General features: G+C 36.0%; 1 protein-coding gene across 4 annotated transcripts in view; it reads right to left on the bottom strand.

Annotated features, from left to right (window-relative positions):
* LOC106139633 (chloride channel protein 2) overlaps positions 1-25264 on the bottom strand; it is a 183087-nt gene that overhangs the window by 157141 nt on the left and 682 nt on the right. For 3 of the 4 annotated variants that reach the window (XR_009657399.1, XR_009657400.1, XM_060951679.1), the window contains exon 1: positions 7581-8116. The exons of the other annotated variant lie outside the window; for it this stretch is intronic. Coding sequence is in view for 1 of the 3 variants with exons in the window: in XM_060951679.1 (XP_060807662.1) it covers positions 7581-7658 (78 nt within the window). In the remaining 2 variants the exon portion in view is untranslated. Of the gene's footprint in view, positions 1-7580; positions 8117-25264 lie in introns of those variants that run through there. 4 annotated transcript variants of the gene reach the window in all.

Genomic DNA, 25264 nt, shown 5'->3' with positions numbered 1-25264 from the left:
AGGACCACTCCATCTCTTTCCCATGGATGTCGTAAAAGGCGACTAAGGGATAGGTTTACAATCTTGGGATTCTTTTTTTAGGCGATGGGCTAGCAACCTGTCACAATTTGAATCTCAATTCTATCATTAAGCCAAATAGCTGAGCGTGGCCTATCAGTCTTTTCAAGACTGTTGGCTCTCTCTATCCCACAAGGGATATAGACGTCACCATATGTATGTATGTATGTAAGAATGAGCGAGCCTTTAATGAATGTTAGATTCAAAGAAGAATAGAAAGCCTTCTTTAGAACCTTAAAAAATAATGTAGCATCTGAGGTTCATGTTAAGATTTTTAAAAGTCTACTTACTTTATTCTCTATGTAAGTCTATACTAAATTCAATACAAATAAGTCAAACAAAGTTGTGGAAGAACAAGAATGAGGGGTGAGTTATACAGAATTAGCGACCCGCCCCGGCTTCGCACGGGTGCAAAATTATAAATGTTATTATACATAAAAACCTTCCTCTTGAATCACTCTACCTGTTACAAAAAAAACGCATCAAAATCCGTTGCGTAATTTTAAAGATTTAAGCATACAGACAAACAGACTAAAATAGCGACTTTGTTTTATACTATGTAGTGATTAAAAGGACAAGATTAGGTGAGCTGTTTCGAACATTATCCGGCGTCTATGACCGCAGGGTTGGTAGACTCATGGGTAGTTGTAGACAGTAAACCTATCAAAAATTATTTTTGCACACCAGACAGATAACAAACAATAAAAATAAAAAATGTACACACAAATAGAATTGATTCAGTTTATAATCCTAAAACAGGCGTGCTTAAGTGCAACAATATTTACAAATTACAATTCGCTGAGATGTACTGCTAGTAGTAGGAAAAATAGCATGAAGAAAATGCTGCAGTGCAGTTTGTTACCGCTTCTTCTGCACTGACGCCTCGGAAGCGGCAGTAAACTTAGTTTTAAGTAATTTATTTGACGTGAACCAGTGTTGTGAAACAAAAAGATTTGACAATTATTAAGCGATATGAAGTATCCTATAATAATGAATAAAAATTTTGATGTTACAATAATTTAGTGGAAAACTTAAAATTTCATACATACACATATAGTCACGTCTATACACCTTGCGGGGTAAGCAGAGCCAACAGCTTTAAAGATTGAAAGGCCACGTTCAGCTGTATGGTTTAATGATGGAATTGAAAATTTCATATGCTCTGGAAAAAGCGACAGTAATAACTAAAATCAGCCAATCAAACAAATGACCAGTGATTTGTTTAATCTTGTCATTTACTGAATGAGCTCTCATTTTGTAAGTCGGTTAAAAACAACAATTATGTTGTCAGGTGACATAACGCACATATTATCAGATGAGTTACAAGGTTAATGGACCCTGCACACCGTGGTATTTGCCTTATTAATCCTCGTATGATTTGTTTCTCACCCTTACGGGGTAGACAGACCCAACAAACTTAAAGCGACCGAAAGTTCACATTCAGCTATATGTCTTGATGAATGGAATTTCGACATCAAGAGTGGAACTTGGCATAAAAATCCACAGCTTCATCATAGTCTTGTCCCGATCGTGTTCTTCGTTGGAAGGAGCCCAAGACCCGCCTGGACCAGGACCCAGGAATGTGTGTAAGGTCACAGAAACTTATTACTTCATTTCTATCTAGATAAATTGAAATGCAAATCAACTTCGTGACATTCGACAGTAAGGAAAGTGTGAAGATGATAGGAAACAAAATGCTACATTGGTAGCGCTTGTATAAAATTATTAATAAGAAATAATAAGCAAATCCCTTAGTCGCCTTTTACGACATATATATATGGGAATGACATGGAGTGGTCGTATTATGATTGTTGAAACATTCATGACTGATACTGGCCACTTAGAAAAAAAGAAAAACCAAAATAGAATGTCAAGTCAGATGTTGTTCAAAAAAGCATATTTGTTATGAAATATCAGTCCATTGTAGTTCATATTAGTTAAGTTCATCAAAAGATCTTAATTGTATTGTCAAACTACCTTAATCAGTTATTACAGTTCAGTGTTATATTTAAGCAAGTGCAGTTTTACTTTTATTATCATAAAGTCCCACCGTCAATTTCCCAAAATCAAACCAAGATCAACTTTAACAATGATATTGATAAGAGTTTAACCTATATAGATTAACGATTTTTCCAACATTATTTTAATCAGAACATACGTATACAGATCAATTATTTTGAATTTTTAGTCAGTACAACTATTCCATCATTATTATACTACACAAAACAACAAAACTCAAACAGTCAAACGTACAAGATTTTACTAACACGAAGATGCAATTATTCAGGCTCTTAATCACTCGCCTATTATCTTAAGCCACTAGCTATTAAACTCGCCTATAACTCGAACAATGTGAGCTAGCCTTAGAATTTCATTTGTATGTGCACCGTATCTGAAGTATTGTCTTTGATTGTCATAGATTTCTAGGCTCGTACTTGGTCTAGATTCTAGGTGTGCATTGATTAGCACTAGGCATTTAACATGTCACGGTCATACATACATACATACATATACTCACGTCATAATCCCTTGCGGGGTAGAGAGCTAACAGTCTCGAAAAGACTAAAAGGCCACATACAGCTGTTTGGCTTAATGATAGAATTGAGATTAAAATAGTGACAGGTTGCTAGCCCATCGTCGATAAGAAAGAAAAAGAAGTTTATTAGCCTTTCACTTGACTCACTTTTACAATCTTACGGGAAGAGAAGCACTTTATGTTTTGACTACATTCTTAAATTGACCAGATTTCTAGTGATACGTTATAATGTGCAGTTATAAAATCTATTTGGCGCCGGATAGAAATTATATTTATTTATATGTGGATTATAAAACTGAAGAGTTTGTTTGTTTGAACGCGCTAATCTCGGGAACTACTCGTCTGAAGTAATATTCTTTTTGCGTTTAATAGACCATTTATCGAGGAAGGCTTTAGGTTATATAACATCACGCTGCAACTATAAGGAGCAAAGAAATAATGCAAAATGTGAAAAACAACGGGGAAAATTATTCATCCTTGAGGGCTTCAATGATGACCAAAATAACTATTCCGCGCGGACGAAGTTGCGGGCACATCTAATTTATTTATATGTGGATGAAGCGAAAGAACTATGCAAATGGAAAGATTTAAATTCCTGCCTGCCCCTGAAAGAGGCTCGATTATTTTTAATGTATGTTTCTATTAAATTTATATGCGGTCGTATCCGCGGGCATACATTAGTTAATTAAAAATGCAAATAATCCCATTATCATAGTAACAATAACGTATGAGAATGTAAACAGTAGTCATATGACCACCGCTGGTGATAACGTTACCAAAGTGCGCCCGTTTATCTGATAAGAGCATAATCTGTGCGTAATATAATACAAACATTGCCTTCTGTATGTTTACCAGCTTACTCCTAAACCATGCAACGGATTTTGTTATCAATATCACGATATATTGCGTCTTTATTCCCGCGTGGGCTAGTCAGAGTCTTTCGTGACAAGACTATGGAACGCGACTAAAGATAGGCTTATAAACTTGGGATTCTTCTTTTAGGCGATGGGCAAGCAACCAGTAACTATTTGAATCTCAATTCAATCATTAAGCTAAATAGCTGAACGTTACCTATCAGTATTTTCAAGACTGTTAGCTCTGTCTGCCCCGCAAAGGATAAAGACGTGATTATATCTATGTACGTATGGAAGAACACCTTAAGCTGGATAGTTTGTCTATTATCTTTTACATCGAAACAGCTGAACTGATGTAAAATTTTACAAACATTAATGTGGACAACAGAGTAGGACATATGGTACTGTTCACGAGGGCGGAGCCGGCGGCGTTAGCTAGTTGCCCATTAAAGGAGAATCTCACATCTCACAAGAGGTTTATAACCTATCCCTTTATTGACTTTTACAGTCTGACAAGAGCAGCTGGTACCTACACTACTTTTTTTTCTCTACCTGACCACGGAGCACGGAGGAAATTATAGATATAATTAATGTACAATCTTAGAAAAAAAAATTATTTATTCTAAAATATAGTATCGTTGGGTTAGTATCTCGTAACACAAGTCTCGAACTTACTTTGAGGCTAACTCAATCTGTGTAATTTGTCCCGTATATATTTATTTATTTATGTAGTTTCAAATGTTAACGGCAACAATGGAACACCACTTATTACATTTACAATTACATACATATAATCACGTCTATATCCCTTGCGGAGTAGACAGAGCCAACAATCATGAAAATAATCATAATCGTCAAATGATAGAACCGACTTTCATATAGTGACCAGTAGACTAGCCCGTCGCCTAAAAGAAGAATGCCAAGTTTGCCTATCCCTAAATCGGCTTTTACGACATCCACGGGAAAGAGATGGGGCGGTCCTATTCTTTTTTCTATTGATGCCGGGAACCACACGGCACGTTTTCTTTTATCATCAATCTTCTTTCCTTACCTTGGTAAAGTCCTTGAACCGGTGGAGGTGAGAAGTAAGCATTAATTTGTATATAAACAAACTGTTTGTAAGTACGCTTATTACCGGCCTATAACGTGGCAATGGTTCTCGGTATATTGGATTCCATCTCTTTCCATTTGTTTACCGTGAGAGGCGATTAAGGGAATAGGCACACTATCATCTAGTGCATTCTTCCATGCTGGTCTGGTGGCTAAGAAAGAACAGCGATGGGCTAGCAACATAGATACATATAATTACGTCTATATCTGCCGTGTGGTTCCCGGTACCAATAAAAAAAGAATAGGACCATACCATCTCGTTCCCATGGATGTCGTAAAAGGCAACCGGGACATATAAACATTATTTTTAAACGTTTTCGATTTAAATTATTTACATAGTGTAAATTAATTCTAAATAAAATGGGAATTGTAATTGAGGGTAGGCATAGACTTGATCTTTCCACTTACTTTCGCTTCATCCACATTCCCTGCCTTCATCTACCTCCGGGAAATACTAAGCGTGATTTATGCATATGTATGTAAATTACATTTAGCAAAAAAATGCATTTAATCATCGGATAAAAATCTTACAATTTTTATTAAAGCGACTCATATATTCTAAACTGGTAGATTAATGTATGTATGTAGGTATTATAATTTAGCAAAAAAAATATATTTAAGATCATCGGATAAAAATCTTATAATATTTTTATTTATATGTATGTTCTAATTAAAGGCCGCCCGCGACTTCGTCCGCGTGGAAACCCTATTAATCCCGTGGGATGGGAACTCTGGGTTAAAAGTAGCCTATGTGTTATTCTGGGTCTTCAGCTACCTACATACCAAATTTTATCGTAATCGGTTCAGTTGTTTTTGCGTGAAAGTGTAACAAAAAACATCCATACCGACATCCTGACATACTCACAAACTTTCGCATTTATAATATTAGTTGGATGTTTTTTAGTGAAAAGAGATAGTCTCTGCTTACCCCTCCGGGAAAGAGGCGTGATTTTATATATGTATGTCTATATGTTTTTTCCCGGCCCTAACCCAACTTGTACCTATTCCCCACAAAATCGGAGCACGTGAGAAATGCATTCATTAACACTTCATAATTTTCTGATAGACGTTCAAATTGGTGCAAAAATTCGATGATCAGACTTCCGATGGTAATGAGATATTAGCATTGTTAGCGAGTCATCATCATCATCATCACCGACCAATTAGCGATGTATCACGTTATCTTTTTCACGCTCATTCTAGCTCGGCGGTATTAACATTTTTTGTAAAAAATGTTTTTTTTATTTTAGAATTTTGTTATTAAGTATTATCTCTAAAAAGAAAGTGATAATACTTTCGATTATTTCAACAAAATTTAGAGGATTTCATACATATAATGTATATATCTCTTACGGGGTAGACAGAGTCTTGAAAAGACTGACGGCCACGTTCAGCTGTTTGCCTTAATGATAGAATCGAGATTCGAACAGTTACAGGTTCGGCCTTCTTTAGTTTCTTCGCCTAAAAAAGAATCCCAAGTTTATAAGCTTATTCCTTAATCGCCTTTTACGACATCCATGGGAATTAAATGGAGAGGTCTTAATTAGAGTTTTATCTATATAGATTAACCATTTATCTTTTTCAAAAATAAACATGCGAACATAACGTGAACAAATCGCTGGACATATTACTAAGCAATTAACACAATACCTATTATTAATGATAAGTTTAATTAGGAATGATATCTGGAAACTGGGATTAGAGAGACGCAGTGGCGACTCTGCCTACCACTTTAAAAAAAGGGTGGTTCTGAGTTTGACCTGTATATATGTATGTTTGTGTCCGCGGTCCGCGATTTTCTCGCGTTTCGCTAAACCGATTTTGGTGCGGCTCTCAGAAAAGTTTTTTTAAGGAGAAGGTTTTTTAAATTTTACCGACTTCAAAAAAAAGAGGATATCGATTCTTTTTAAATCGCGATTAATAAATAATTCATTTCATTTTATTTTTGATTACATGAGGTAATTTAAAATTGACATATCGTTAGAGTAAAACCCACGTATCATCGTCGTAATGATAAAAATATTTCTAGATAATTAATACTGAAAAAATACAGTAAATCCTTACAGTAAAGATTGTGCTAACAGATTATCTAAAACAGGCCATATTGCCAGGGGAATTCCCGAATATTATTCGGGGGATTAACTGTGCGTTATGACGTTAAGCTCGAAATACAAATTCAAATTAAAAATCAACTCACATACACATACATATAATCACGTCTATTTCCGTTGCGGGGTAGCCAATGGTCTCGAAAACACTGATAGGCCACATTCAGCTATTTGGCTTAACGATAGAATCGAGATTAAAATAATGACAGGTTGAGCCTATCCCCTAAAAGAAGAATCCCAAGTTTTAATAATAATTGTTAATAATTAACAAATGATTTATTATTAATAAACACTATTACAACTAATTATAACAAACGTACATATTACCACGTCTATATCCCTTACGAGGTAGGCAGAGTCAACAGTATTTTCATGACCGAAAGGCCACGTTCAGCTGTATGTCTGTATAATAGAATTGAGATTCAAATAGTGACTGGTGGCAAGCCCATCGCCTACAAAAAGAAACCCAAGTTTATTGGTTTATCCTTTAGTCGCCTTTTACGACATCCATGGGAAAGAGACGGAGTGGTCCTATTCTTTAGTGCCGGGAACCACGACATGGTTATAAAAATACGTGTACAAGAATTTGGCAAAGCACGTCGCAGATCCACACTACCTAATAATAAAGAGGAAAGATGTGTTTTTTTTTTGTATGTTTGTAACGAACAAACTCAAAAACAACTGGACTGATTTTTACGAAATTTGGCTAAGAAATAGAATAAAGATTTTTTTTTTGGAATTTCCCACGGGAATACGCATTAAGAAGCATGTTGGGGATGCCCAGTGCTTTGTTCTCATTGGTAATAAAAAATAAAAAAAAATATTTTTATGAATTTACTTGGAATTTTTTTTCGCTACACTTTTCAAATAAAACAAGTTAGTCAATCAGGAGATTCGCTGTTTTATTTGACTCACCAAAGTGCCCAGGTAACTGTGGCCGATCTCCTCCTCCGAGGTGTCCCCTGACACCAGGGTTTGTCTCTTGAACCGCATTTTTCACACTTTTTTTTTAACTAAAAAGTTCGATACGGTCTAACCGCCTAGGCGTTATTAATCTACTTTGCAATAATTTTCGAATAACTCACATTTTATGACTAGAAATAAAAAAACGACTCTTAATTTTGATAAAAACATATTTTTATCATTAATTTTATGAAACACGTTGTGTATAAAAATTTATTATTAAATCATTGTTTTGCAATTCAATGCAGTTTCGTGACAGTTTTACTTTTATATGGCTAATTCATTATTATCAAATTAATTAATAATTGCTAACCTATGATCGCTTATTAATTACACGGGATTAATTATTATCACATCACTGCTTCCAAATTCAAATTTGTAAAGAGTTCTGAGGCAAAAAGAAAAAGAAATGAATTTCTCGAATTCGATTTTCGAAATAAACCGTTTTGAATCCTTCGCGGCAGGACGGTGCGATCTGACCTAGTAATGACAAACTAAGCGTTTTGCCGGCCAGCTACTGCCTGAGACACGGGAGTCTGAAACACTGAAACTAAAGGCGTGTCCACACAAACCTTATCATCTCAGGTTATGCCTAACAGGTGTAATTTTCATTTGAAAATTGCTCAATTGGCGTTTGCGATTATGTTAATAGAGATACTGGTTCTAGAATTGCAGTTTGTGTAAAGCTTAGGTAGGTACGTATATTTTAAGGAAACATGACGCCAAATGCATTATTGTATTTTATCATTCTCGGATAGGCTCAATGCCAAAATGATACGAAAATTTCAATTAGAATTTTTATTAATTAAATTTGGAATTTAACTTAAAAATTACAAGTAACAATACCAAGTAAACAAACCTTAAGTCCTTAGAATATTGCCTAATGAGGAAATTATATTCATTTATAGTATGTATACTATTAAATCTGAGACAATTGAAAATCAGTAAAAAGCCTTTTTTATCTGGGTTATCATCCTTTTATATACATTTAACATAAAACGGAATAAAAATCGTTCACTATACACAAGTCTTTGATTGGAGCGTCATTGGTCGAATCGGTAAGATACGTTACCATGTGTTGTTGCCGTGTGGTTCCCGGCACCAATACAAAAAATAATAGGACCACTCCATCTCTTTCAAATGGATGTCGTAAAAGGCGACTAAGAGATAGGCTTACAAAATTGGATTCTTTTTAGGCGATGGGCTGGCGATTTTTATTTAATCGATAAATTAAAAATCGACCATCAGTAACAGTTGACTTAGCTAGATATATCCTATTAATATTATAAATGCGAAAGTTTGTGGGTATGTCAGTATGGATGTTTGTTACTCTTTCACGCAAAAACTATTGAACCGATTACGATGAAATTTGGTATGTAGATAGCTGAAGACCCAGAATAACATTTATTTTTCATCCCGGAGTTCCCGCGGGATTGATTCCACGCGGACGAAGTCGCGGGCGGTCTCTATAAATATATATTATATGGGATATATTCCCAAATACCGGCAACGTCACATCACTATAAATTTTTTGTATAATTAATTTAATGAATGATAATAACTAGTCATACGAAAGAGGAAAATATACTGAACTCATCAAACTCATAAATGTTGCACAAAAGGTGAAAAATGTCGTTTAAATAAAACAACGTGCCGTGTGTTTCCCGGTACTAACAGAAAAATAAATAGCATCTCTCTTTGCCATGGATGTCGTAAAAGGCGACTAAGGGATAGGCTTTTTTGCATAGTCCTCGTACATTTGATATGGCGTTTGATATGGCGACGATATAACTAAATATTATTTACCGACATTTTCATAATGCACTTATGATTTTTGAGCAGTTTGTTGCTTGTTCTAAAATAGAGAATAATAGTTGACTGTTTTTTTAAGTTGGACCTAAATAGCTCATATTTTGTTGTGTCCCAAAAAATATATAATTATATTCTTTAAATACCTAGGTATTTAAAGAATATAATTATATATTTTATACTACTACCTATATATAGTTCCAAAAATCAATTTTAAATAATATTTTTCGATAACGAGCGAAAACGCTGTCCGCCATTTTAGTTATTTTTTTATCTGTGCTCTGACGTCATAGTACTATAAACAAACATTTGACTTGACACGATGTGTAGGGACTTGTTTACATACAATTTCCTTAGACTTACTTTAAAAGTGACTTCACATCATGGAGGTCGGCGTTTTTGACGATACAAATTAAAAATTAAAAGCATATTTTTAAAATGATATTCCCAGAACAATCTCGCGCTTTTTATTCTTAAAATTGATACATTTTGATTTCCTCAGCTTAATACAATAGGAAATATTCATTTTAAAATCATTTAATATATGAAATTAATTCTGAATCAAGTAACCTATTTGCAAGATGTGTGTCATTATAATCCATCCATTCTCACCTCTCTGGAGAAGAGCTCCTATGAACATGATCCTGTCAACGCTATCAAGGCGCGAAAAACGCTATGTGAAAAAAAAACGGGGAAAATTATTCATCCTTGAGGGCTTCAATGATGCCCGAAATAAATATTCCACGAAGACGAAGTCGCGAGCACAGCTAGGTCTAATATAAAAAAGGGCAAATTTGTAAAGGCAGCCCTTCGATCAAGCATAAAGAGTACAAGTTTTTGACGTGACAACGTCTTATAATTCGATTGAGCCGTCCGCACGCACGAAAAAACATGACTCACGCGGCGTTACCTCGCTCTGAGGCGTTCCATGTAAGGCTTGATGTGCAAGCGAGAGCGCGGAACGAGCGACAAAATGGCACAATCGGCCTTCGTATACCTCTTTCTCTAGATACATACAAATCTTTCAATCAAATTTTCTTTTGAAAGATGCTACCATTCCATCAGTATTTTCTTACGACGTTGTCACGTTCAACTATCGTCAGTAAACCGACTTTACAGACAACCGATTTTTTTTATACTTTATCGAAGAGGCAGCCTTACAATCCTTGTTAGAACATTGCCTCACAACATTTGTTGAGGTAGTTAGACCGTCCCGTCGGTTATAAATCGCACTAATGACTCGATAATATACCCAAATTCACGTGACTAGTTTCGGCCAGTGACGTCATTCAGAAACTTAACCTTATACTCGTAAATCCCATGCCAATCTTAACTGTTATAAATTCTAAAGTTAATTTGTTTGTAAGCTTTTCAAAGTTGACCGAATTCCATGAAATTTTGCATACATATGTACAGTCGGAAGTATGGAAAAGGACACAAAGTACTTATTACGCGGGTGAACAATGCCGTGTGGTTCTCAGCACAAATACAAAAAAAGAATAGGATCACTCCATCTCTTTCCCATAGACGTCGTAGAAAAGTCGTAAAAGGCGACTAAGGGATAGGCTTATAAATTTGGGATTCTTCATTTAGGCGTTTGGCTAGCAACCTGTCACTATTAGAATCTGAATTCCATCATAAAACAACACACAGCTGAACGTGGCCATTCAGTCTTTTCAAGACCGTTGGCTCTGTCTACCCTGCAAGGGATATAGACATGACTATATGTATGTACGTATGTACCAGGGATGTTACGGAGCTTCGACTCCGGTTCCGTTAAGTCGGAACTTTCGATTATTATTGCACCTTCGGTTCCGACTTCGGCTCCGACACTTTTAAATCGAAGGTTTTAATCGGAGGTCAAAGCATAACACAGCGGCTGCGGCGGCCTGTGTCGACTGTTATGAACAGTTTCGTACGTGTCGCGCGGGGAATCCCCCCGGCCCCGGACACCCACTACGTGCACTTTATCGAAAAAATACGTTTAAATAAAATTTTTCTCTCATGCCACCACTTTCTGATCTTTCCTCCGACTCCGTCTCCGATTCCGACTCCGATAAAGCAAATTTTAAAACTCCGACTCCGACTTCTGTTCCGATAAAACTACCTCCGTTACATCCCTAGTATGTACATATCTCACACAGGAACTGTACAATCTTTACAAAATCACGGAAACTATTCAGACAATGAGGACGCTTACAGCATTCTGCTACGGTAAAGGTAACCGTCTCACGTGATGAGAGACAATGGCGTTATGACAGAATTGCAAGTTATAACTAAATCAATTACTTGTAGGAAATAATCGGAAAATTAACATTTCAACCTTTGTTCAAATCATTCTATCATTAGGCCAAACAGCTGAACGTGGCCTGTCAGTCTTTTCGAGACTGCTGGCTCTGTTTACCCCGCAAGGGATATAAATGTGAATTATATGTGTGTATGTTTGTTTAAATCATTTGAAACATTAGCCGTGGTATCCGGCACCACTATATTTCTTTACCATGGATGTCGTAGAGGATAGGCTAATAAACTTCGAATTTTTCTTTTAAACCATAACCTAGCAATCTGTCACTATTTCAATTTCAATTCCAACATAAACCCATACAGCTGAACGTGGGTTTGGTAAGACCGTCTCTCTTCATTTTCATACATATATACATACATAAAAATCACGCCTCTTTCCCGGAGGGGTAGGCAGAGACTACCTCTTTCCACTTGCCACGATCTCTGTATACTTCCTTCGCTTCATCCACATTCATAACTCTCTTCATATCATATCTCTTCTATCATTTTCAAGAGAGAGAATCTTTACTCTATACAGAGAAAGACATTATACCTTGTTAATAGTTCCCTGTAGAACTATTAACAAGGCATTAAGTCTTTCTCTGTCTCTGACTAAGATTCCCCACTAATTATTTGCGTCAGATTCTTAATAGCAACATATAAAGTACACTAATCAACATTATCATAATTAATTGTGTCATTGTGTATTGTTTATGTTCCTCGCGTATATATACACATATATATCTGTATGTGTGGCATGAATCAACACTTTTTATTGTTGGCTAAAAAGTCATGAAAATTTATCTTATGACCGTAATTACAGACATACTTTAGGAATTTTAATTTTTAGTGACAGAATGATAGCCCATCGCCTAAAAGAAACAACAACCAACCGCTCCAACAGCCTATCCCTTAGTCGCCTTTAACGACATCCATAGGATAGAGATAGAGTAGTCCTATTATTTTTTCTATTGGTGCCGGGAACCACACGGTAAGTACAGAATTTAATACAATTAACGTTTTTCGTGTACTTTAGCCGCGGATTTCATTCTGGTGGGAATTCCCAGCAAAAAACAATCAATATACTGAAAATCCAGTCTGTATTTTATTTATCATAGTACAAAATTATGTAAGTTACGTAGTAATGAAAATTCATAGGAAATTGTTAAGCCATCTTACTAAAGGTAGCTTTCGGGTCTTGCGACTTACTCTGTCTAACCCCTAAGGGGTAAACATACATACATACATAAAATCACGCCTCTTTCCCGGAGGGGTAGGCAGAGACTACCTCTTTCCACTTGCCACGATCTCTGCATACTTCCTTCGCTTCATCCACATTCATAACTCTCTTCATGCAAGCTCGGCGGTTAAGGGATAAACTGTTTGTTTATTCCACTACTGCCTCTGTCTACCCCGCAAAGGCAAAAGATGTATATATGTAAACATAAAAAAACACGACCCTGAAGAAACAATTTCACGCCCATCTTGATGCAATGCAGGAACTGATTTGAGTAATTTTATCATACGCTTCTGATAAGAACTCGAGTGTGTATGATTGTATCATATATGCCACATTACTCTTAAACACTGCGGAAGTATTCAAGCACTAATAGATATCTAAAGAATTACCTATACATAAATACACATAACACATCTTTATCCTTTACGAGGTAGACAGAGCCGACATTCTCGAAAATAATGAAAGACCATTTTCAGCCGTATGGCTTACTTAATAAATAGCTAGTGAAGGTTAATTTTTAAATTTTATTTTTTCCTTTTAGATAAGGCTCGTATTATACCGCCTCCATAGTCTCTTCAGTGGTAAAAAAAGGTTTCATTGATTAAAAAAAATATTTGTTTTATCGTCCACGTGAAGTCAGCTACTTTACGACTTAACTGCATTTCCCTACGACACATCTACTGATTACTCGTTATTGACTAAATAAGAAAGTAACCATCAATGTCTTATAATACATACATACTTAAACTCACGCCTCTTTCCCGGAGGGGTAGGCAGAGACTACCTCTTTCCACTTGCCACGATCTCTGCATATTTCCTTCGCTTCATCCACATTCATAACTAAATAATAAATAATCATAAACTAAGGCACCATCTTAAACAAAATTTTCCAAGTTGAATACATACATACATATGCTCACTTCTATATCCCTTGCGGGGTAGACAGAGTCTGGATAAGAATTTTGGCCGCGTTCAACTTGACGATAGAATTGAAATAGTGACAGGTTGCTCTAGACCATCGCCTAAAAGAAAAATCCCAAGTTTACAAGCCTATCCCTTAGTCACCTTTTACGACATCCATGGGAACGAGAAGGAGTGTTCCTTCCCTTTTTTTATTGGTGCGTAGAACAACACGGTATTTTTTTAAATTGATAAGAAGATAATGGTGACAAAACTAAAAAAAAACTCATGATCTGAGATAAGAATATATCGTCAACGAAAACTTAAATTTATTTTTATTGAATAAAAATGTTCATAAATCACTGAAAAACATGAAAGGGTGTGTTCAAATTAACTCCACAAGTAACGTAATAGGTGGAAAGATGCGTACTCTGCCTACCCCTCCGGGAAAGAGGCGTGATCGTGATGAATATAATAGAATAGAATAGATTTATTTTCAAAATTGGATACAAGGTATCACTTATTGACGTCACATCACTTAAATCTAATTATAACTACTACCGCTTCCAAAGCGCATGTGTAGAAGAAGAGGCGGAACAAACTACACTGCAGCATTTTCATAGGACGTCAATTTGACGTTGTACAGTCACACATGCAAAAGATAGCTACATCATACGGTTCAGAAGTCTCACGAGCGTATCTCATTGCATTATCTGGTACATTAAACTTGCAGACTGAGGAAGTCTTAAGTGAAGACTATTTCCACTATACCACACGGCACGATTCTATGACTACCTACTATAATTTCAAAATTCGCTTGACTGTGTTAAATTTTAATAATAAACGTAGTTTTTTATTTATAAAGCTGTATTTGAACTTGGTGTTATGTTTTTTTTTTGCGAATTAAAGATTAGATTTTTTTTATGAAGCCTTGATTGTCTCTAAAAAAACTTTTTTTGGAGCGTGACGTCATATACTTGGCGTCATTGCGTTATGAGTCTTGTCACGGTTAACTACTCCTCAACTTACAATCATCTACTTATTAAATCAATATATTTAAAAAAAGTAGTAATTATATAAAAGAAAGTTGTAAGATAAAGTCAGAAATATGAGGACAAAAAATGCAAGATTTATATCATGGAAGAAAACTCGTCTAGTTGACTGAAAAATAAAGGAGAAAATAAAATTACTTACTTTTATTTAGATTATTAAGGGACAGGACATCATAAACTTGGGATTCTTCTTTTAGGCGATGGGCTAGCAACTTGTGACTATTTGAAACTCCCTTCTATTACTAACCCAAACAGCTGCACGTGGCCTATCGGTCTTTTCAAGACTGCCGGCTCTGTCCACCCCGCAAAGAATATTGACGTGATTAAACTTCTTAGATTAGAAAATCATGGTCACTTCTGTATACAAACATTAAGTAACTCAAACCAAGTCTCCAACGAGGTTTTCGTGTCCATTTACGTCCCTTGAGGTCCATTCATAAGATGCCAATTACTTCCGTGAACTTCCTTTAACGTACAGGGTTAAACGAAAGAGCACAGATTGATTGCTAAGCAATGGTATTATGTCGCGAGAAACATTGAGAGGAAACCAACAGGCAGGCAATTGTGATGTGTTACCATGCTCCAAAATAAGAGTTAGAAGAGAGTGACCAAATGTGAAATAGTATCCTTAATATGTCATATGAAAGTCACACATGCAACAAACAGTGTTTGTCTCTTTCTTTCACTCCCCATTCGCGCGTACAAGTTGTAACCTGTCAGTCGAGCGAGCCGTTTCGTCACTGTCGCAGTGTTTTGTTTTGACGTTTCCGCATAACTTATTAAGGTATGTAAAAACTACGTATTTTTCGTAGAAAAAGTGCATACAAACATGATTGTTGTTATAACTGTCTGAATAGGTCGCGGAGGAAAGACGGGAGTCGCTTTGTGTAAAAAACTGACTTACCCTAGGTCGTCGTCTATGACCACTATTAAAGTTAATCAAGGAGAAGGAATATGAACTTTTTATTCGTTTAACTTGCTGTCCCGGCAAACGTTGTTTAGCCATATAAAGAATATTTAAGTAATTTCTAGTTTAAAAAAAAATGTTAATTGTGGACGGACAACCTTTATCACTAAGAGGTATGAAAAAAAGATGTTGGCCGATTCTCAGACCTACTTAATATGCTTACAAAATTTCATGGGAATCGGGCAAGCCGTTCCGGATGAGTACAGCAAGGAACATTGTGATACGAAAATTTTATATAAGAAAAGGTGATAGGCTAGCTGTCACAATATCTCAATCTCAATTAGTGGCGTTAGAGTCTCGTGACCATTATGTCTACCCCGTAAGACGTGATATGTGTGTTATGTTGATTGTAGATGAAAAGATTGTTGAGCGTAAAATGGAAAATCGTATCGTACTTTACAATGGACACAGACACTCTTTTTATCAGAGACAACACAATTGACCGTTATTCGCGTGCGCTTCGGACTCAGACTTCATTTTGTAAAATTATTACAAAAATATAATAATAAATCATCATCATATCAGCCGTAGGTCGTTCACTTTTGAACATTAACATACATATAGTAACGTCGATGCGGGTGTATATATCCTTGCGGGTTTGACAGAGCCAACAGTCATCAAAAGACTGAAAGGCCACGCTCAGCTCCTTGGCTCAATGATAGAATTGAGATTCAAATAGTGAAAGGTTGCTAGCCCATCGCCTAAAAGAGGAATCCCAAGTATACATATAAGCCTATCCCTTAGTCGCCTTTTACGACATCCATGGGAAAGTGATGGAGCGGTCCTATTCTTTTTTCTATTGAATCACACGGCACCATAAACCTACCCCAATAATGTCAACCTCGCTCTAAGGAATACCTACATCCAATATTTCTTCGCGGGCTTCAGCAGGTAGTCGATTCATATCGCGGGTGGCCGTTCAACTCGAGAACTTTAAATTATTTAAAAATAATTAATAGCGTATTTTCAAAGTGTCATTTTTCGATATTTGGCAACTACAAGATGCATATTCGACCTCACCCTAGTATCTAATGCTTCCTCCCCAGAGAATACTAGAGATCATCCCATGAAACACAATCGGGAAGGTCATAATAAAAAAAAAAACTAAAATGACTACACACCAAAACTAATACACGACCTTTGCCTTAGAACTCGTTAAAAAAATGAAATGAAAGCAAAAAAAAAAAACGTTGCACTCAGAAGTGTCAACTTGAATTTTAAATTAAACTGACATATTTTTTTTCTAGTTATGAATGTGGATGAAGCGAAGGAAGTATGCAGAGATCGTGGCAAGTGGAAAGAGGTAGTCTTTGCTTACCCCTCCGGGAAAGAGGCGTGATTTTATGTATGTATGTATGTATGTATATTTTTTCTTTTCAAAAATCAGATGACGGTCTTACGAATTTCCTCCGATCAGATCACGTGTCCTGACGCGAGTAATTCAACATTATTTTCGCCATTACAAAAAAAAAATAAACAATGTTTAAATTTAAAAAAAAATGCCGTTTCCACTATTATGATCAAAATTATTTCACTTACACTCGACTTTAGTATATCGATTGACAAACTAGGCACAAATAAAACTATTCTAGTCTATGGGTACACTTTTTTTTCTACGGACTAGACGTCCTAGGACGTACAAAGCAGGACAAAGGACACTAATTACTCGCTCTTAACAATGTGGTGGCGTTATTTAACTGCAGATGATATAGTTGACATATTATTTGCTATAAGTATAATAATGTTTATGTACATTGTACGTACAGAAGCTTATTATAGCTTGAGTTGCAGTCGCTGTGTAAATTGAGACAGTTTTTGTTACGACTGATTTTGGTACCCGCACCAATAGAATAGGACCACTCCGTCTCTTTCCCATTGATGTCGTAAAAGGCGACTAAGGGACAGACTTATAAACTTGTTATTTAGGCGATGGCTCAAAAGGATGATCAAAAGACTGATAAGGCCACGTTCAGCTATTTGGCTTAATGATATAATTGAGATTCAAATAGTGACAGGTTGCTAGCCACATCGCCTAAAAAATAATCCCAAGTTTGTAAACCTATCCCTTAGTCGCCGTTTACGACATCCATGGGAAAGAGATGGAGTGGACCTATTCTTTTTTGTATTGATGCCGGGAACCACACGGCAAAATTGGTATTTTTATAAAAAAACTTTTTTTTTACAAAAATATCAATGTCAATGTTTAACCGCAACATTTATAGTCATAAATCTGTACGACTTCATACTGTCTCCGCCATTATTCACTTTAATCTCCTACAACGTCACCGTATACCGCATCACACACGCATTCCGCATACACCAGAGCACATGCGAGATGGTAGACTACGGTGTGACGTAGACTAAGGTAAAAGACGTGGAAACCTTGTTTTCGAAGGGGCATTTCCCTTTTTTACGTGAAACAGGAATCTCCTTCATACGCGAGAATGACTCCAGGCACCATCTTAAACAATATTTTCTAAGTTGACTACATACGTACCTATGATAGCGTCTATATCCCGTGCGGGGTAGACAGAGCCAACAATCTTTATAAAACTGTTGGCAACGTTCAGCTTGATAATAGAAATGAGATTCAAATTGTGACACGTTGCTGGCCCATATATATGAGGAATCGCAATTATATATGCCTTTCCCTTATTCGCCTTTTACGACATCCGTGAGCAAGACATGGAGTGGTCCTAATCTATTGTGCCGGGAACCACACGGCATATAATAAAAGATTTATAACTACGCTGTGCCCGCGACTTCATCCGCGTGGAATAGTTATTTTGAGCATCATTGAAGCCCTCAAGGATGAATAATTTTCCCCGTTTTTTTCACATTTTCCATTATTTCTTTGCTCCTTATATATGCAGAGTGATTATATATAGCCTAAAGCCTTCTATTAAAGTCTATTCAACGCAAAAAGAATTTTTCAATTCGAACCAATAGTTCCTGAGATTAGCGCGTTCAAACAAACAAACTCTTCAGCTTCATAATATTAGTATAGATAGGTACTCGTGCAATAAATGATTAGACATTACCAATACACAATTTGCGTAACATATATATATATATATTTTCTAGGTATTTCCATCACAGTGTAAACAACTAATGTAGTAGGTCACAAGATCAGCATTATTTTTTTTCCAATAAATTTATGTCACGTAGATATTACGCTCATCATACATTCCCAATTTCCCAAGAGAATGCTCTCTCAGCTTGAAAAAAGCTATAATGTATATTATGCTTAACGTAGACTTTCAGTTTTTCAAGATTATTCGCTCTGTCTACCCTGCAAGGACGTGGCTATATGTATGTATGTATTAAACTAATAACTCACGTCCCTTTCCCGGAAGGGTAGACAGAGACTACATCCTTCCACTTGCGACGATCTGTGCATACTTCTTTCGCTTCATCCACATTCATAATGTATGTATGTAAAATTTTAGATAACTTGCAAGCTTGTTGGCATCGGGTACTCTCGACCTGACCTTTGACCGGAACGTCGCCTATTTGCTCAAGAAACATTCGTCAAGGGCTTCCCACTCCGAAGTTCCCATTTACCTCCCCTTGTATATGAGATGGGAGTCACTTCGTGTAAAGACCTGACTCGTATAGTATGGAGCAAGTTAAAGTTTCATACCAAAATTCTATGATAACCTCTTTTTTCCAACGTTAGTAAAACAACAAACAATCTACAATTCCCGACTAATCTGGTTATCTTTGGAATCTTATGAAAGTAAAATTTACGGCTGATAAGACTAATCCGCGCACATGACTGTTATCAATAGACGTTTAGGAGATACGGTGTGATAGCCAAACGGATTAGATAAGAGACAGCCGAGTCAATGTCAAGTAAACATGGTGACGTCTCCTTCCTAGTTCCTGAGGACTTGAGTATCATCGTGATGATCGGATTCATTTGATTTTTCTGATGTTTATATCTATACTAATATTATAAAGCTGAAGAGTTTGTTTGTTTGAACGCGCTAATCTCCGGAACTACTGGTCCGAATTGAAAAATTCTTTTCGCGTCGCATAGACCATTTATCGAGGAAGGCTTTAGGCTATATAACATCACGGTGCAACTATAAGGAGCAAAGAAATAATGGAAAATGTGAAAAAAGGGGAGAATTATTCATTCTTGGGCTTCAATGATGCCCATAATAACTATTCCACGCAGACGAAATCACGGGCACAGCACGTCATTCATACATATATACATACGCCTGTCACCCTTTCCATCTTGTCTCCTATCTCGGGTCTGCTGGAAGAGATTTCTTTTGAAATAAGCAGAACCTTTGTAATTTTGTTTCTTGTGATTATCAGTCTCGATGTTTTCTGTGTACATAAATTAGTATATAAATTAATATAATCACGTCTAGTCTCATGTAGTTGAATCTCAATTCTTGGTTCTTTTGGGTAGACACAGTCTTCCTCTTTTTTTCTCGTAGGCGATGGACTAGCAACCTGTCACTATTTGAATCTTAATTCCGTCATAAAGCCATACAGATGGACGTGGCCTTTCAGTCTTTTCAAGGATCTGTCTACCCCGCAAGGGACATAGACGTGACTATATGAAGGAATGTATGTTTGTATATCCAACCAATATTATAAATACGAAAGTTTGTGAGTATGTAGCTACATACTCACAAACTTTCGTATTTATAATATTATTATATTAGTGCTGCGCAAATACTGCTGAACCGATAACGATGAAATTTGGTACGTAGGTAGGCTGAAGACCCTATTCTGGGACACGAAGGCTACTTTTCACCCCGGAGTTCCGTGGTATTGAATCCACGCGGAGGCATCTAGTAATATAATAATGATTTTATAGGGTAAAACTTAATAATTATCACAACGTAGTATTAGATAACATTGTCTAAAGTTTGTGTTTGTTTGTTTATTCAGTCAGTTATGTTTGTTAATTACTACAGTACCTATGTCAGGCATACTTAAGTGTGCTTTCATACTGTAGTGTACTGGCTGTAAAATCAAGGTAATTTTAGATATAGGTACCTGATAGGCCACAATCAGGTGTTTGGCTTTATGATAGTATTGAGATTCAAATGGCGGCAGGTTGCTAGCCCATCGCATTAAAAGAAGATACATACATAAAATCACGCCTCTTTACCGGAGGGGTAGGCAGAGACTACCTCTTTCCACTTGCCACGATCTTTGCATATTTCCTTCGCTTCATTCTTCATCATTCATAACTCTCTTCATGCAAGCTCGGCGGTTTCGGGTACTTTAAAAGAAGATACCCAAGGTTATAAGATTATACCTTAGTCGCCTTTTACGACATCTATGGGAGTGGTACTATTCTTTTTTTCTATACCTGCAGGCATATTAGTAAATATATAAATATATATGGGACAATTACACATATTGTGTTAGCGTCGATGTTATTTCGAGACTTGTGTTACGAGATACTAACTCAACGATACTATATGTATTTTGTATAAACAAAAATTAACCTCTGTTTATACAAATTAAAACCAAGTTCTTCCGCGGGTGACTGTACCTACTTACCAATTGAAACATGAACATAATCACTAACTGATAATATGCGTTTAATACAACCATTTTAATTCAGAATTTATCGAGTCCAGTCTGAGCTTTTGGGCCAGGCCAGTAAAAAACTATATAATTGACAGCAAAAACTATTATTTTCATTCCAATCAAGATTGAGGAAAATCAATGATTTAGTTTGGTCCCCCGCAGTCATTCACGAGGAAAACTGTGTTTATTATAGTTCTGTTATCGAAATCGCGACATCAGCAAGGCATTTAATTTTCAAACCATCAGTTTGTAAGCCAATCCCTATGTCGCCTTCTACGACATCCATGGGAAAGAGATGGATTAGTCCTATTCTTTTTCTATTGGTGCCGGGATCCACACGGCACATATATTTATTATTGTTATATACTTATTAACATGTATACTTAATTACTTACACTACATATTCTTGTTGTAAGACACGATATAAATTGTCGAGATAAGATACACACAGAATAGCAGGAATTACATAATTACGAGCTACCAGACGGAATCTCTGTTTCTCAATAGACGACCCATTTAAATTATTTTTACAATCGTGTTACAAACTCAATATTTCAAGGTTTTATATTCTATCTACTACTAGAGAGTTGTGAATGTGGATGAAGCGATGGAATTATGCAGAGATCGCGGCAAGTGGAAAGATGTAGCCTCTGCCTACTCCGCCGGGAAAGAGGAGTGATTTTATGTATGAATGTATGTATGCTTATTAAATAAATAAATATATACGGGACAAATTACACAGATTGAGTTAGCCTCGAAGGAAGTTAAGGCCTTGTGTTACGAGATACTAACTCAGCGATACTATATTTTATAATAAATACGGTACTTATATAGATAAACATCCGAGACCCAGGCCAATCAGAAAAAGTTCGTTTCTCATCATGCCCTGGCCGGGATTCGAACCCGGGACCTCCGGTGTCACAGACAAGCGTACTACCGCTGCGCCACAGAGGCCGTTAAAATATTCTACTACCACTAACTTCTACTCAATACATTACGACCACGGCCACTCTGTCAAGAGCTTATCTATGATGATGAAGAAGAAGAATATTCTACTAGCTTTTACGCGCGGCATCGGTCGCGTTCACTATGAAAATACAAAACAGTCATTGGATTTAGAAGAATATGTACAATGGCGGACTTATCCCAATTGGGATTTCTTCCAGTCAACCAAAATATAGAGCAAAATCTATATTATACGTATATCCATGTTATACGTGTATCGTCAATTTTTATAATCATAACCAATCATCAGTCAATCAGTGTTAAATTCTTGCCTCTTACTGACCGAGAGATAACATTAAAATAATGATTGATGCCGGTCACACACAGTTTGAGAATACTGGCAAATACATTGACTACCTTACATCATGTGCCGTGTGGTTCCCGGGATTGGGATTCTTTTTTTAGGCGATGGGTTAGCAACCTGTCACTATATGAATCTCAATTCTATCATTAAACCAAACAGCTGAGCGTGGCCTTTCAGTCTTCTTTTCAAAACTGTTGGCTCTGTCTACCCCGCAAGGGATATAGACGTGATCATGTGTATGTGTGTGTGTGTATGTAAGAGTTTACAAACAAACAAACGTCATAAGCTTCCAAACTTTTACGATCTTGTTCAACCGGTGCCGTCCACACGGTCTCGGACAAATACATATATTCGCAAAAGGAATCTTTCCATTTAAGTTGTTTATTCACGGCAAACCGGACTGAATTATACTAACACACCACCCCGGCTTTGCACGGGAGCTGTGACGTCATTTTAAGGAGACAAACATTGAAAATATCCTTTGATGTGGTCTAACATGATAAGTACCTACACAAAATCACGCCTCTTTCCCGGAATGGAGGCAGAGACATCTATCCACTTACCACTATGCCTGTATACTTTTTTTCTTCATCAGCATTTATAACCGTGATAAAGAGGGTCAAATCTTACCACCGCCATGTACCCACAGTGCCTACCTATAAATTTTAGTCGTGCAAAGCCGAAGCGGGTCGCTAGTAATTCATAAAAATGTGCACAGTCGGTTGACCGTAATATATATAATATATTACCTATACACTATATAATATATTACCTTCACGCAAAATCAAAAACATCATATAAATCAGACATGGAAAACAGATATGAGACAAAATATCTCTTATCAAGTTACACAATGTGACAGGATGATAAGGAATGTATAGAATGAACTTGTTATCATTTTTAAAACTATTTAATACATAATTTTGTATAATTACTAACTTCATTAGACACACCTGATTTTATAAACTCTCCCTCATTTCTGAAATTTTTGCAAGCTAAATGTGTATTTCATTCAACATACACCCATATATATTTTATTTTTATTTTAAATCCATTGATTGTTTTGTATTTGTATTTATTTTAGATATGTGCAATAGTTGAAAATATATAATCACGCCTTTATCTCTTACGGAGCAGACAGAGCCAAAAGTATATCAAAGACTGAATGCCACATTCAGCTGTTCGGCTTAAGATGTAATTGAGATTCAAATGGTGACAGGTTGCTAGCCCATCACCTGAAAATGGAATCCCAAGTTTATTATCCACTTTCCATCAGTGTGGAATATAGCACTTTCATATCACCAACACCCCAGGATAGATAGATAGGATAAGAAGTAGGTAGGCCTTCAGATTTTGGACTACTATAAGTTTGGAATATCTTTCTACATCATGTACATTCAGGATTGGTCCCAGCTGGTTACGTATTGTAAAACCTTAATTTTTTTACAGTCTTTTATTTACTATCAAATCACAGACTTTGGATGCAAAACATCATGAGAGAGATATCACAGCCATGGACATTTTTATAGGTGGAAATTTGTAATTGTCCTTATATTTGTACACTGACGCTTTGGAAGCGGCAGTTAACTTAGTTTTAAGTTATTTATTTGATGTCAACCAATGTTTTGAAACCAAATGATATGACAATTATTAAGTGATATGAAGTGTTCCATAATAATGAGTTAATATTTTGAATTTTTGATGTTTTTTTAAATTCTTTTGGTTGATATGCTGTAAATTTTCCAAAAATGTTAAATATATAAATATCCAGGGGGCTATACTAATTCACAAGGCATTATTTTTCCAACTCCAGGAAAGTAATGGTTGATGAAGAATGATATCAGAAATTACTACAAATTTCATTTAAATTATTAAGTGTAAGTAAAACATGCTTTATATTAGGTAGGTACCTGCTTTTATATCACAAATAAAATGTACAGAAATTTTAACTATAGGCCTTCAGAGTGACTGATGCAAATATCAAATACAAAGCCAAAAAAAATCCATTCAATTAGAAAATCTAATCAGACTATTGTATGCCTTGTAAGTAGGTACTTTACCATTTAGGTAGTTTATAGGGTACAAAAAAAATTTTTTTTGCCTATTATTGCATATCATCATGTTATAGAAAGATACATAGCTGCATATTGTTTATAAATATTAAACCAATGTTTAATTGCACACTTTTATGTATTTTAAATGGAAATTTATGTACTCAATACATTACATAAGAACTTGATAAATGTATTAAAATAAGTTTTCAATTAGTTTTGTGAAGAGGAAATAAATCATGTTTATATCAAGAATAAAAAATATATTTAAGCAAAAGATGACCATGATGTCATAGGGGAAAAATCGGAAAAAAAATAATTTATGCCTTTTTCAGTTATCTGTTCAACAATGAGGTAATGCCTTAGAATGGGGAGGAATATTAAACTAAACCCATCTAGCTTTGAGAACCACAGCGGAATCCATGTCATACACTCACCGACGCGTCAGCCAGGGTTCTAG

Source organism: Amyelois transitella, chromosome 25 (assembly GCF_032362555.1).
Source record: "Amyelois transitella isolate CPQ chromosome 25, ilAmyTran1.1, whole genome shotgun sequence".
In the NCBI taxonomy this organism is placed as follows: domain Eukaryota; kingdom Metazoa; phylum Arthropoda; class Insecta; order Lepidoptera; family Pyralidae; genus Amyelois; species Amyelois transitella.
This window is presented reverse-complemented; position numbering and strand designations above follow the sequence as displayed.